A 15603-nucleotide genomic window follows, 5' to 3' on the forward strand; every position below is an offset into this window, starting at 1 on the left:
CCCCCCGGGAGCCCCCCGTTGTGGGAGCTGGGGCAGCACAAACTCCCCGGTGGTTCATTATAAGCAGGTTCAGGGCCTGATTCTGCGCGAGCCGGCGCTGCTGGCAGAGATGCTCCCTGCGCTGGGAAGGGCTCGGCCGCGGGGGGATGCAGGCAGGAGCCCCCCTCGCCTCCCCCAGCAGGTCAAGGCCAACCCAAGCAGCCCCAGATTTATGTCCTACAGACGCAAACAGCCCTGGCGCTCCCTGGCCACGTTTTCCTCCGTTCACGTTTGGGTTTTTTCCCCTCGTGTAAAACAATCCCCAAGCTCTGACCCTTCGTTATCTTTGCCTGCGCCGGCTGCTCGCAGCTCCTCGTCCTCTCCTCCCTCTCCCCAAGCCCTCACCCTCCGGGTGCTGCGTGCCCAAGGACGGACCCACGCATGGAAAGGGCGATTCGGGGTGGTCGTGCTCGGCGGTGGAGGTGCAGCAGCTGCTCTGCAAGAGGGACCAGCACCATCGGACCGTGTCAAGGACAAATTATTCTAATGAGCTTCCTCCTGTAAACGAGCCGCGAGCAAAAGGTGCACGGGGAAAAAACCCACAGTGCTTTTGCCATGGTTTAAGCATCACTCAAAGCTGACCGGGGCAGCCAGGACACTGCGGGGTCATCTCTGCCTTCCCACGTGTGTGTGTGACCCTAATTTAAGGGCAGCTTGTGCCTGACATTGTCCAAGTGACACTTTTCCCAGGCGTGACCTGAATTATCAGAGCCCAGGGCTCCTCGTGAACCTGCACAGTGGGCTCAGCTTCGGCGCGCAGGAGGGACGCACGGACGCAGCCTAAAATAGATGCCGCTCCTCGTCCCCCCACGCCGCGGTCCCCAGGGAGGGCTGGCAGCCGGGCTCCCAGCTGGGTGCAGATAAGGAGACAGCGGCAGGAGCCGGGCTGGCTCTGGCACAGCAGACACAGCCAGTAAATTTCCACTGGGGCAGCTCCGAGTTAACGAGCTCAGTGCGTGACCCCAGCCAGAGCAGGAGCTGCCAGCAGTTGAGAGGAATTCCCCAGGAAAGCTGGGACGGGAGGGGACAGGGACCCTTCCTGCCTGAGCGTCCCCACGCAGGTCCCAGGGGACAGGACCCAGCCTTTAACCAGATGAACACCCCAGAGCAGCCCCCAGGGGTGAAGCTCACATGAGTGAGGAATAAAAGATGGTAAAAGGGGGGGCCGGGGTGTGGAGCTTGGCTCAGAGGTGACATTTGCAACTAAAAACCTGATGATTTGGGGATCTGCGAGAGCGTCAGCTCACCCAACGCGTCTCGGCTCTCGCTCCGTAGCCAAGTGTCCCATGCGAGCAAACCCGCGCCGGCCGTGGGAGCATCGCCGCCCCGCGCAGGTGCTCGTGCTGTTGTGTCAACTCCAAGGTCAAGGCTGGCGAGACAGGACGGAGCAGAGCCCTCGCTGTTCCCCCCCACCTTTAAAAAAAAAAAGCCAAGGCAGTTGCAAGACGTTTCATTGCTGGATTATTTTCTCTTTCTCCATTATTTTGCTATTTTGAAGGTAGAATCCAGAATCCTGCACTAAAACAAAGTGGGCTGTAGATGAACACGGGCTCGTTACGTACACGGGTGGATCAAGCAAGACCTACTGCCGGCACTTTTGGCCTCGAGACCAGTGAACTTGCGACCGTCAGCCCTATTAGAGGAGGGGATCCCAAAGCAGGGCAGCACAGCAACCGCTGAAGGAAAACAGAAGCTATTCAGAGCATATTACGGTACTGAGCAGTTACTGGAGTGTTTTTCATTTTGCCTGCTCCAGCCGCAGTGAGCAGATGACCCAGGGATGCTGCAGAAGCCAGGACCGGAGCAAGCAGCCACGGTGACAGCAGAAAAAAAAAAAGGGACAAAGCCTCGGTACAACCGAGATGCCGTTTGTATCCTGAGCTTTAGCCGGATGATTCAGCCCCGCGGGTGGAGGTGGGAGCTCCAGCAGCGTGGACGAGGCAGCGCAGTGGCAGCGTCTATGCCAGGCTCATCCCCACCTCGCTGCTCTGGCAGCATTGACGTCCCTGCTCCAGCTCCCTACGGACGTGACTCACCCCCCACGCGAGCGAGCTCAGACGTCAAACCCAGCTCAGCTCACTGGGAGGGAAAACGCAGCAGCCCCTTCCGCAGACGCAGAGCGGCCGAGGGGAGGCACCTGAACCAGGTCCGGACCCTCCCCAGGAGCTCCAGACCAGGGCTATGTGCTGTCAGAAAGAGCCGCCATAACCTAGGAAGCTCCAGCACCGTCGATCCCGAGGGAAAAAGCAGCAAGGCCCTCGCCTGCCGACACCACCTCTCTGCCCAGCTCCGAGCCCTCCCGCCACTCCTCCCGAGCCCCGTCTGCGTCTGCCCGGGGCCCTGCGCCCTTCCAGGCTGCCGTGCTCCGTGCTCGTAGGACCCCTCTGAACCTCCACGCTGACACCAGCGATGGGTGCCTCTTCCAAAGCAGCTTCCCCCCCCCCCCCCCAAAAAAAGGGGGGTAAAGCATTGGGGGGGGGAGGGCCCCCGCCCCCCTGCCACTGCAGAGAGATGCGGAGCCCACCGGAGCACCAGGAAAAGCTTCCCCAAAGAGCAAGGCTGCTCCGCGGCAGCATTTCTGGGCGAGAGCTCTCCCCGCGCGCAGCAAGCGGCTCGCAAATGGATGGCCCACACCGAGCACCTTTTCCTTCCCGCGTTTCTTACCTACCGCTCCGATACTTTAACTCACTCAACTGACTCGGCTCCTTTAAGTTTCCTGCTTTCAAACTCCACGCCAGCCACTTATCACCTTTCCCTTTTGAGTTTTCTTGCAGTAAGAAGCACTGAAAAGAAATACACAACCTTATTGTTCGCTTGTTTTCCAATACAGTGAATTTATTATATGTTGCAAAATCAGCATTCAGCTTTTTAGTGTACAAAAAAGACACTAGCTCTTAAGAAAAGATTAGGAAAGCTGAAGACTATGCTGCCTTTAAATTGTAACATTTTGGCAAAGTGAAAAGCTCTTTTGTAAACTCCAACTCCATGGCTCAATATAGTTTTATCCACAGTACAATATTACAAAGTAAAACACAGTATCAATAAGTTAAGATCATACTTAATCACCTAGAACTGGTTTCTATTAACCCAAAAAGCACAAAATTTGCCTAGCTTCATAATCTCTAAAGAAAGAAAAAGAAAAAAAGGCATATTCGACTACAATTCTTTAACACAGTCCGAAAGAAAAGTGAAGCAGAAAGTTGTTGAATGCTAATTGGGTCTCACAGTTTGGATATTCATTAAATATTTTCAGTTTTTATATTCAAATTTTAGAAGTTCCAGAATATACATGTAAATGTACACAATACATCTTTGTATACAACTCTGTTTGCAAAAATATCTTATAGCAGATGTATAAAGACTGAGATCCATCTCTATCCCCCTCCCCCCCAAAGCAACAAAAAAAACCCCCATTCAAAATATTAAGGATCAGAAGGAGAAGTGTTTCCACGGAAGAATTTACTCATCCTGGGTTTGTAGCTGCTGCCTCTTCCGCCATCCGAGTTCCGGGCTCCTCACGCACTGCAGTCGGAGATGAAGTCCCACCAAGCCCCGTGGCTCGGCGCGCTGCCGGGGGGGGGACGACGACGCTGGGAAATTCAGCCTTGCCCCCGAGAACACCGAAACTTGTGTAACCGCTGGCTGGCGATGCCGCTCGCAGGTCTGGCACTGACCGGGTTTTGCAGTGACAAATCTCACAGCGGGTCCGAGAAAGCGCGGCATCATCCCGGCTCCTCCACGCGGCCTAATGCCCCCTCCCGGATCCCCTGCGGCTCCGGTGAAATCCGCCTCGGTGCACAAATTCACAGCTGCGGGAGGTTTGTTGGAATCTTAGCCTAAGCGAGGCTTGAGCTCGGACACTGCCACCAGCCACCACTTACTGCTTAAGAAACTCCTGCACCGACCAGGTGCAAGATCCCACGGAGCGGGAAGACAAAGTTTTCAGGACAAAAGCTCCTTGCCTTTAACTCCCGTGTATTTTCCAGCTTTCCCTGACGAGCAGAAGCACCGGAGGCAGGCAACGTTACACAAATGGGTACGCCCACAAGAGAAATGGCTCCCTAACCTCCAGCCGTCTTTATTCGGAGAGGAAGAGATGGGACCGAAGCGTTCCCCAAGCTCCGAGATGCTCGTCGGGACTTCCCTAGCTGGGCTCTCTGGGGTGCTCGCCCTGCAGACCACCGCGCTCCTCGGACATCGCATCTCTTCCCTCCCCCCCCCACCTCTCCTTCACCGCTCCGTTTCTGAACGGGTTTGTTTTTGCAGACCGGCAGAAAAACGTGGCTGTCCAGTGGCAGTCCGCGGACCACGGCCGGAGGGTCGCCGGGCCAGCAACGCGCAGCGCAGCCGCGTCTCTTCGGCTGTAGGCTTTCGTTTGAAGAACGGGATGGCAAAGTCCCGGGGAGCGCTGGACGCAACGCGGCAGGGAAAGAAACTCAGAACGTTGCAAATGACAAAGCAAAGCGGTGGCCCTGGCCGGATGACGCAGCAAAACCAATCTAGCCAGAATGGAATTATTATTAATTTTCTTTTTTTTTTTTTAAAAATACAGCAGATGGACCCACTTTTTTGGGGGGGAGGGGGCAGAAAAAAATAAAATACTCCTTGTGTAAGAACTGTTTCCCTCCTTAACTCTGCCATTCCGCTCCTTCAAAGGGTGAAAGACTCTTCAGTGCAACCTCCAAGGGAAGGAGACGCCGCAGGAAAGTAATCCTTTACTTTGAGATAAACGGAAGCGGGAAGAAGTCAAATCACACAGGCTGGCAGGATTAAAAGGGGAGAGGGGAGAGAAAGAAATAGCAGAGTTAAAGGACACCTTTGTGCTTTTTGGCGTGTTTCTCACACCCTGGCCATACTCTAAAAATGTTCCCTTCAAGTCCAAAAAAAAAACAAAACCCCAAACAAAAACCCCAGAAGAAAGACTGCACGGAGAAGCTGGCTAGATAAAGCACAACGGTGGAAGTGACCCGCATGGGAAAACACTACCTTACTTCTCTCACGCTCGGGCGCCTGTTCTGAGAATGATTTTCTGCTGCTGCTTCTTTGGAAAGACACAAAAAACAGAAGAAGAAGAAGAAGAAGAAGAAAGCATCGCATCCCCCGCCCCCACCCCCCCTCTCATGGGTCAGTACAGGTAATAAAATAACTCCTCTGGGTAACTATCCGATAAGCTCTAGTAATACTGCTGTTATAAGACAGGAAAGGTTCTGAAACACTTGGCCTAAAAGGAAAAGGGAGGCACAGTTTTAGAAAAAGATGCTTTTTTTTTTTTTTTATACAAAAATAGAAAATAGTCTCATTAGCAATTAATAAAATTGGCTGCCTTGGTATAAAATTATAAAAGTCAAAGACAGACAGGTCTCAATCTTCCCAGCATTGGTACGTGAAGGTTAATGCAGGCAGACTGGACCCCGCATGCTGGAGAGGCCACTGCAAAACGTTTACACCCGCTGCTTCCAAACGCACAAGCGGATAAAAAAAATGGTTTTGTGGGGTTTTTTTTTGTTTTGATGGGTTTTTTTTGTGGTTTTTTTTGTTTTGGTGTTTTTTTTTTTATTTGGTTTGGTGTTTTTTTTTTTACATGAAGGATCCACTTCTGCACTGCACAAGGCACTCAGTGCAGATCCCCGGGCTGATCCCCTCCTACTGACACAACCACCTCAAGAGAGCACACACCGGAGATGACAAAAGCAGGAACAAACAACGAGAGCTCTGGGTACTTGGTGTATTTAACGCGGTGCCATGTAGAGCAGACAGCTTGCATATGAACAGTCGCAGGTGCCAGAGAAGGAGGTAACCTAGCAGCATTCCAGTTCCTCACCATTTGAAGGACAATTTGTAACCCAGTGGACCTGGGCCAGGGGTAATTACACTTCATGCCAAACTTTAATCCATGAAAACTACTGATTCTTAACCTTTGGGAGCTTCGTTCACTTTAGGCAAGTTTTCCCTTAAGTGTCAAACGCTGGCTTCAAATAAGCAGATTTTTTCATTTGTTACATTCCGACATTCAGAGAGGCTAAAACTCGAGAGGACCGTGCCGGGCGCTGGGCTTGCGACCCGGCTCAGACGCGGACATGACAGATTCAGCATCGTAAGGAATCCCCAAGTTCTTCAACCACGAGGAATTAATGCTCGTCTCTGAAAGGAATCTAGTTGTATAAAAGGGAACGTAACGTCCAGGTGACTTTTTTTGCCCTACCCAGTCCAGATTAGCACCAGCTAAAACTGCTGTTGGTCATACTCTGCTATCAGTTTTTTAATATGAGCCAGTTTGTTGTGGAGGTATTCGCAGCGGTTCTTCTCTTGGCTGTAATTGGGGTTAGTCTGTAAAGAAAAACGAAAATGCAGTGACGGAAGGCAAATCTTCAGAACTCGGTGACACCTACGCTGAACCCAGACGAGGTTCTCTCGGACCTCAAGAGCATAAACATACAACCAAGGAATGAAGCTTTTCTAGCTGGAGGAGTAGATACCCATTTAAAATGGACCTACGCTGTTCAAACAAGGCAAAGAACAAAATCCCTTTTCATCGATACCCAGCTCCAGGAGCCTCATCGCAGGGAAACGAGTTCACCTTGAGCGAGGCCCAGCCTAACTCAGAGCAGCTGGGCCACACACCTTAGCTTCCAGCAAGCACCACCTGCCCTTTGCCCCATGTTAGCACTGAATTGTGCAAGTCTGGGAGCTTTAAAACAAAGATGAACTTGCAACACACAGGGAATCTCTTCAAAAAGCTCCTAAATCCCTCAGGGAGAGCAGAGCTCAGGGCCATATTCATAGATTAAAAAAAAAAACCCAAAACACTACCAAACCCCACCCCTGGTGTACGGATGCCCCAGCCAGCCTCGGCATTTCTACCTCATCCAGCTAAATCGTAAATCCCCCAGTCAACAACTGTCGCTTTACGTACACATACAGAGATGTAAAGTATTCTCCATGCCCCACACGCCAAAAAGCCATGCTGAGCCCCGCGGGGGACTATGTACCCAAGTGATTCATACTAGAGGCTGCGCTCAAGTCATACCCCATACACCAGCAGACCCCAAGACCTGGAGGATCCTGTTATCACTCAGCCTGTGCATCTGGAATACAAACTGTTCTTTCACTTGACGGGATAAAGGCACTAATTTAAACATGTTTCGTTCTTGTGCTAGCATGCCGCTAACACAGCTGAATGCTCCCCAGGATCCAAGGAGCAGTCTCAACTGCCCACAAACCCTTTCTGATCCAGGAAGGGATCACTTATTGGACAAAGTGATCTCGAGCTGAACAAAGATCTGCTAGAAAGCTTCAGAGACTGGGTTTTTCACTTGGCAAGTACCCATCTCTCTCAGTCACTAGGGGCACCACCCAAAAGCCTTTTCTGTGGCCAGCTATTTTTACTTACCTTTTTAATTTTCCGATATTCCTGTAAAATTTGATCATGGATGGTCTAAAAAGGAAAAGACAGCTTATTATTTTCAAAAGAGCCAACAGTCCTGCAACCTACTGCAGTAGGCAAGCATTTACTGATGGCTCAGTGTACGCATTTCCTCCAAATACTGACAAAATCTACTCCCTCCATGACTTTCCCCGTGAGATCCAGTGGCTACAACCAGCCTCACTGACTCCGTGACTATATCAGCGCTGACACCAGAAGCACTGGAAGGATCAGGCCCCATGCCCCAGCCATGAGAACCACCTGTAACAGGCACTTGGGTTGGCAGGACAATTGACATTTCCTCCACAGCTCAGACTGACTTTTCCCCGAGATATAAAAATAATTCAGTGAGGAATCACTGAATTTCTCAAAGAGAGGGGAAGGATGTTTGAGGGAGGAAACAGTGCTTAGTACAATAGGTGCTCTGTAAAAATCTGTTTATTATACTCAATGAGACTTACTTTCTCAAGATAACGAATAGTTAAAGCTCTTTTAAAATCAGTCTGACAAGTCGAATAATGCTACATTATTAAGATCAGAGATTCCAGAGAAACAGATGACCCCGTACCAACTCCCCTTCCAGCCTCGATACACTACCATATGTGCGAATATGAGTTTTCTGGCTGGGATACACTAATAGCTTCCAGCAGCTTTTGGCTAAAGACGCCAATTGTCTCACTGAGGCCTTTCCTTGTCAACAAGTACCATGATGTGTGCTCGCTCCAGCTTGAAAACGAAAGAACACAGAGCTGTTTTAAGAACAGTCTACAGAGCTGTCAGCTGTGTGCACGTTCTGCACCCACCAGTTCGGGGCTCTGGGCAGTACGTTTTAGACACCAACCCGTCCCAAACAGCCCCGCATACAGAGCGACTAAAACGAGCTGTAGCATTGCCACTTGCAGAAATAGCTTTTGAAAGATATATTTCTGTTTCTACCTTATATTCTTCAGAGCCCTGCAAAAGTTGCTTCAGCTTGGCATCTAACTGCGTAAACCGTCGAGTTATCCTCTCTATCCGAGCGTGCAAGTCTCTGTACTCGTTGTATTCTGCATTGAAGTCATTTTTGTAACTCTGACGCTGCTCCGAAGAGGAAATGGCTGCGTATTTTCTGGAGGGAGAATAATTTAGTTAATTGGTTTAGTAAGTCTTCTCTCCAGACAGCACGAATACTGCAATGCCAAAACCAGGATGACAAGTCTACCAGGTGACTGCATTTGAAAACAAAAAGTCTCTTACGATTTGCATTACAGTAGCATGGAGGTAACTGTCAGGATTATTGCCTTGACCTGTGCGTAAAACAAGACAGTGTTTGCTCCCAAAATCTCCTATCTATGCCAGATAGGGTGGAATATGCAGGTACAGCAAAGCCTGGGAGCAGCTGAGGGTGTAGGAGGACATTCAGATAGCACTGCTACAGCTTTTCTAACTCCTGCTGTCCCACAGAACATGGAGTTCTGCATCTGTGCCAGACCTTGGAACAGCAGGAATACGATGCTTCCAGTGTTAAGAGTCTTTAAAGAAACACAAAAAGCATTCAGCTATCGTTGCAAAATGCTCACAGTACGACGATGTGGCAAGCGCACAACAAGAAACCATGTTGAATAGCCTGAATATATCTCCACTACCTTCTGAAGATACCCAATGTGAACTGAACACAAGAGCTCATGTGTAACAGACACACCTTTGGGGCGCTTTGAAAGTCATTCAGCTCAACAAAAAGCCATTAATCCTGACGTTTTGCAGAAAGCCCAGCAGCCAGTCCTCTCTGATGGTAAAACTCATCTCCTTGTAGGTGATGACTCTAATTTGCCACCTTACTCTGTCTGCGGCAGTGCCAGCTCGGTGCACGAACATGTATAAGCTAACTTAGGTATCAAATTAAGGGAAAACTTCCACTCTGTTAAGCTAAATGCACTCTAGCCTTCAAGAACTGACTCCTTGCTAGGGGTTGGTATAAATAAGCGTCTACACAGGATATGCTACTATGAGATAAGGAAGCTGTCCTCACCGGTATGAAACATATCCCTCCGTGATCAAAACAGCAGTGACAGCTCTTATAATTTAAAGAGCTGACCATCAAAACAGTCAGATCATGCCACAAGGCGAGACAACAGACCTTACAGGAGTTCATAAACCTTACAGGATTTCTTTGGAGATGGACCGAGGAGCTGCAATATCCCTCTATAGGAGGGATCAGCAACATCTGTCGCAGGAAAAAAACCCCAGCCATCCGCATTCTTCTGAACGGTACTAGAAGCGCCAACTCGAAGCGGTTTGTATGGTTCATACAGCCCAGCAAACCACAGTTTTGTAACCATACAAGAAGCCTATATATCCCCTAGTCGACTCCAGTGACTGCTCCTGCAGAGCCAAGAGTGGATGCCTCCTCCTCCATCTCTTCCCTCCCAGCGATCACAGCACAGCCAAACCAGATCTGACGGCATCAAAAATCCCGGCTGAGACGTGCACAGGGACTATCACCCACAGCTACGCTTCTTCGCTATCACAGAGCTTTGTTTATAACAGGTTTGGTTTTATGCAGATTTTTGGCTTTATGCACAGGGATTTTTGTGCTTCAGCAGACAAGTGTATTGTTTAATTAACCTGAAGGGGATCTGATTAAAAAGTCAAGAGGTGAAACAGCTTGCGTCCTAACCCATGGGTTATAACCTCCTCATGAAGAGTATTTCACTGGTTTATGTAGATGATCTTGGCTCTGAACAGGGGAAGAATTAGCTAACCTCTCAAAATCCTTTCTTGCCCTGTCTTCCACAACATTAAAGCAGATCAGTTCCTCTCAAAGTTTCCAGCTGTAACATGGAGATGTTTAATCCTTTCAAACCCTTTCAAGGTATGCAATGTTTCTTGAAGTACTTTAACAACTGGTTTATAGGAAGATAACCTTGAACTCCACGAGGAGGTCAAGAACAGATCTGATATCAAGTTTAGTCTCAGGAACTATCTGCAAAGTTGGATTTACTCCTTCTTTTTAAACCCACCTTACAAAGTTCTATCAAGTAACAATAAAGTCCAACAAAAATCCCCAGTGCATTGTGATTTTTAGCTTGCAACATGATCCCAAAGTGATGAAGCAACTGATAAATATACTTACAATAAATAATCTGGCATTTCTGAAGTTGATGTTGGTACACTAGAATTATTGCATGTTCCATTTAAACCTGAAAAAATAAAGACTTGTTTATAGACATTCTTAAACTTTAAAGCTCTATGCAATTAAACTTCAAATTCATGAACTTATCTGCAACATACAGTTTATCGAATTCTAAAGGATTTCTGTTTTGCTTTGAACTGACAAAGATAGAAGATCCACAATAAGGTGGTTGAAACTTCAAGGCTTCTCTAGTATTTGTCTGTCAGCAAAACAATGTCAACATTAGCCAGTGCACTGAGTAGCAAAAAACCTTAATTTAATTGGTTTATAAACACTGCCTGCAGGGTGGGATAACACTGATATCACCACTGCTAAAGTGCAAAACAAATTTATGAGTCCAGACGAGCAGAATAGAGACCTGAGCAAAGTGCACATTCTTTTCTCCTGATTCTACACTATACAGATTCCTACTATTAATACTCCCAAGTTCAGATTCCTACTCTTAATACTGCAGACTCCTACAGGGTACAGCAGAGAGGTTTATAAGGCACACAGCTTTTTCCTCACATAGCCCTACTGCCCTGTAGACAAATCGAAGCGCTCTCTGCTCTACGACACTGAAGAAACATGAATCAAGCAAGGCTCAGCTGAGAATGTTTAAGAGTTTAAGTGAAGGGACCAAAGACCTCAGGAGGAACGGGATTCTGAATGCGAGCCTAAACCAGACCCCATCCTCAATGTAAACCAAACACTGTTTTATTAGTCTGGAGGAAGAAAGCGGTTGGATACAGGTTTCAAAAGGCATATTTCTCATAAACTGTGTATTATACTGAAAGTCCTAATCAGAAAGTCAACTGCATCCATGAGAAGTCAGCAAAATAAGAGGCAAGCGGAGAAGGCTGCAAAGGATTTCACTCAACCGCTTTGCAAAAGTGTATTTCTTCCTTCCTCTTCTTTCCAAGTCTGTTACTTGGAGCAAGCAGTACCTTGATTGCACAATTTCCGCAGATGCACAGGAAAAGCACGTGTGAGCTGCAAGCCTCACCCATCCCTACATTCACCTACATTTCTTTATGGTTATTATCCCAGATAAACTGTAGGGAGCATGTAATGCTCAAGTAATAAACACAGGCACGTAAGAACAATAACCTAATTATATCTTTTTAAAAATCGATTTTTTCTCTGAATTTCCACAGAAAGGCCTTTCCTGGGCAGAATGGAAGAACGGCAGAAAAAACAGTGTCATTATAAACACCCCAGTCTCAAATTCCTACTGCAGACGTTTGCAGACAATTCTGTTTTCGTTAAAAATCGTTTTTTCTCTGAATTTCCACAGAAAGGCTTTCCTGGGCAGAATGGAAGAACGGCAGAAAAAACAGTGTCATTATAAACACCCCAGTCTCAAATTCCTACTGCAGACGTTTGCAGACAATTCTGTTTTCGTCCTTACCTGACCACCAGCGTGAAAGATGAAAGATGCAGAACGTGGGTAAGGAAGATCGTGGAGAAAGGGAGGAAAGAAGGTTTATTTTGCCTATGAGTGCCACCTACTGTCTGCTGAAAGGACCCCAAAGGTCCCCTCCACCGCCTCTTGAACAAACCTCCCAGGAGAAACTCTGTTTCCCTGCAGCCCCTGGCCCAAGGGGGACGTAGGGAAGGCTGCCAGCCATTTGCTGCAGACAAAAGGAGCAGGATTAGGCCCATGCTATCCGCATGAAGTAAGGCACAGAAGGAAAAGATCCCAATTCAGATGCGAGCTGGCTGTATGAAATCCAAGCAGCCACTTGACCACATCCTGTTTATGATTACTCCCAAGCCCAGCTCGGATTCGTTACCTCGCATACATCAGCGGTGCAGCAGGAACAAAACCCGACTCCTACTAATTAACAAAGAGCCGGTCGTTAAACTCTTTTTAAAGCAAAGCAGAAAAGGTGATAAAGGGTCAGCAACTTCATGAAGAAAGAATTCAGGGTATTTTGGTATTTATAAGAAACACTGACAAAAATATACATCTAGAGAGAGAATGTGTGTATCTATCCACTACCATTCAAGACACAAGGTACACGGGGAAGAAAAGCAACATTCACAGAAAAACCTAGGATTGACACAAAAGTTAAGATCAAAGTAGAAGAAGTATCTGAAGAGCGTGGTTCTGCAGTGCCACACAATGATCAGGACTATGGACTGTCATTAAAAATCACCGGTGAGCAATCAAAATGCATTTTGTAGGTGCTACAAAGACTGTGGGGAAGGTGAGAGCTAATATCGTATTAACCCCAATGCCCTATGAAGCTCTCCCTTTCCAGGAATTCAACAAATTAGTTTTCTGAGTTACTGTCCCTTTTGAGCCAAAACCAGATGATTTTTGTGCACCAAGCATGAAGAGGAACTTAAGTGTCAGAAAGCAGTAACAGGGCAAAGGAAAACAAGATGGATCCCAAAAGAAATTTAACAACAGATCAGGACGGCGATATTCCTAGAGGCTGCAGGCTAAAGTCCCACGGCTCCGGGGAGTTGTAAGAAAGCCTAACGAAACAGCAGAAAACAGGAACGCTGCAGGCACTGGCAAGGGAACGGATCGGATTAGCCAACATATATTCTCTGCTCCAACTTCTAAGAGTATGTAGAACCGACTTAGAAATATACTGGTTTGAGGGAAAACATCGCATCTCAAGGGGTAACAGATTCATGGTTGCGTTAGTCCCCGAAAAAACAAATTCAGAGTAATAGTGGGATACAACAGGGAAGCTCTTTCAGCCTGAAAGTGCTGGTTGCATACTGCTCTAACAGCATTTATCACAAGACCTATCTATCATTTGTTTTGTATCCAATATTAAAAGCTTTTGTGACTAACTTTTCATTACCGAGTTAAAAATCAATACAACAGTCATCGCAATACCAAACACAAGCAGAAGAGCTGTAAGTAATCAAGCAGCACTGCTTTTTCCAACAGATCTTGATGTCTGCCTTTCATCCCCATATATTAATATGGCTTTTAATTTAACAAGGAGAAACATGACACGGTCTGAGGTAGTTCCAAACAGCACGAAAGGTTAAACAGGAAAAACCTGATATCCTCTTTTGAGAGGAAGCGCATTTGTTGATTTGTAGGTAGGGAGAGCGATATTATTTCGTTACCCACACAGTCTCTGCAAGTGGACACGCAACCTCGTTCCTCAAACGGGTTTAGAGCAGAAATCACACACAGCCGATACCAATATTGCCTTAGCACAAGCCGTACAGGAGGACCTCTCGGACCGTACATACCTGTGACCTGTTCCTGGGGAACACTAACTAAGTCAGCATTTTTTATTACTTCACAGTCCTGCTTCTCCTCTTTGCATTTCTCTTCATTTTTCTTCTCCTTTCTCTCCTTTTCCTTGTCTTTGTGCTTTTTGGATTTTTTCTTGGTTTTTACATACGAGCTGCAATTGTGCTTGCTCGTTTGGGGACAGTCTGTTGACAAAGGATGAGTCAGTCTGTCAGCCGTCTCTGGGTTCTCACAGTCTCTGCCGTTGTGAGTCAGGTCATTGCTGACATCCGAAAGGGGATCGTGAGGCCTCGGCAGCTCCAGCACCGGGAGGCTGGAGCTGGAGCTCACCGACTCCGGGAGAGCCGGCGGCAGGGCAGGGGCAGGGGCGTCCTTCCCGTTGGAGGAATTCAGTTTCCCGTTGAAAGTGGGCTGAGTTCTGTGAGCCAAATGCGAGATCCTGGGCTTTTTGTTGGCCAGGGGATCGATAAACTCCAGAGGCTGGGATCGTTTCTGGGGAGGAAAAAAAAAAATAAAAATAAAATCTTGAAGTCTTGAGGCCAGAATTTTGGATGCTGTTACCACTAGGTGGTGGTGCAGTACCAGAGAACAGGGGAGTATCCCCAGAAAAAGAGCTCTGCTATCAATGAGAGCTGCCAGCAAGTGTCCCAGCTCAGAGGCTGGTCCTGGGCACAGGCTCCAGGACCGCCAGGTCTTACAGAAGCTGATCCATCCCAAGCTGCTTCCTGACAGTCCCGACAGCCGCTCTGGAGCCCGCAGCTCTTACAGAAACCTGCCATCCCATCAGCAATTATTGATCTCCTGCACTATTCATACACAGGCCATGCAACCCAGCCTGCTCTCGTGGCATCTTACTTCAAATCTAGCCCTTTAGAAGTAAAACCCTGTCCTTCACTCTCCCCCTGTCCCAGTCCCTTAGCAGAGAACAGAAACAACCATAAAAACATCTGTCCTTCTGGTCGTGGCGTGACATTTAGAGCACCTCAAAGCCCCTGCGAAGAAAAGATGTGCTCAGACCTCTGGAGCAGGGAGGGATTCACAAGTTCTGCATTTTATTCCCAACTGATTTTACCAACTCTGTGGGGAACAACTTCACCCTTGCAATACCACTCCTTCCTCTTCTCAAGAAAGAGGCATTTCCCAGAAGAGGTTAGAAAAGTGCCAACTGTTAAGTTCTCAGAATTTAATGCAAAAGAGGACATTTGTAGCAGTTTTAAAAGCCACGTCACACAGGCCAACACGACCCGTGGAAATGGGGGGAGAGAGAGGGAGAGAGAGAGAGGTGGTTCCCAACTGTCCCCACCAGCCCTACCTGGACAGTCACAGGCAGGGCTTGGAGAAGCTCTGTGTGCCCGTACCTCCTAGTAAGCAGTTGCCTACAGACTGGGGAAGCTGCACCGTGGAAGAACCCATCCATCAGTCAGCAGAAAGAAGAGCTCAAGGCAGAGCCAGAGCTTCGGCTGTCGGGGGCAGTCCAGCCTGAGCCAGACAAAATTACCTTGGACAGCCATCAGTGCAGCAGTGTGTGCCTGCCTGGCAGCACAGGGCTGCAGAAACTCTGAGGAAAGCTTATTTAGTGCCCAGAGGAAAACAAGTGATAGTTCTGGTTATTTCTTTTGGATATTTGATTGTTTTCTTTGTGTCTCAGGCAGGACTGCGATATGTTTGCAAATGGAAATTTTGTTCCATCCCAGAAGTGCAGTTGGATGCACGGCTGCTTTGTCAGGGAGCCACCAATTCACTCCTTCCCCACCCCCC

General features: G+C 48.0%; 2 protein-coding genes across 2 annotated transcripts in view; both read right to left on the bottom strand.

Moving 5' to 3' along the window:
* The window catches only part of ISYNA1 (inositol-3-phosphate synthase 1), an 11897-nt gene extending 8135 nt beyond the window's left edge, over positions 1–3762 (bottom strand). The window contains 1 exon segment of the mRNA XM_009279834.1: positions 3739–3762. Within this exon segment, the coding sequence (XP_009278109.1) occupies positions 3739–3762 (24 nt within the window).
* ELL (elongation factor for RNA polymerase II) overlaps positions 2849–15603 on the bottom strand; it is a 30247-nt gene continuing 17492 nt past the window's right edge. The window contains exons 7-11 of the mRNA XM_019472231.1: positions 13842–14337; positions 10575–10641; positions 8399–8570; positions 7430–7474; positions 2849–6366 (exon numbers count right to left, since the gene is read on the bottom strand). Of these exons, the coding sequence (XP_019327776.1) occupies positions 6262–6366; positions 7430–7474; positions 8399–8570; positions 10575–10641; positions 13842–14337 (885 nt within the window). The 3' untranslated portion in view covers positions 2849–6261. The remainder of the gene's footprint in view (positions 6367–7429; positions 7475–8398; positions 8571–10574; positions 10642–13841; positions 14338–15603) is intronic.

Source organism: Aptenodytes forsteri, unplaced genomic scaffold (genome assembly GCF_000699145.1).
Source record: "Aptenodytes forsteri isolate BGI_AS27 unplaced genomic scaffold, ASM69914v1 Scaffold147, whole genome shotgun sequence".
Classification (NCBI taxonomy): Eukaryota; Metazoa; Chordata; class Aves; order Sphenisciformes; family Spheniscidae; genus Aptenodytes; species Aptenodytes forsteri.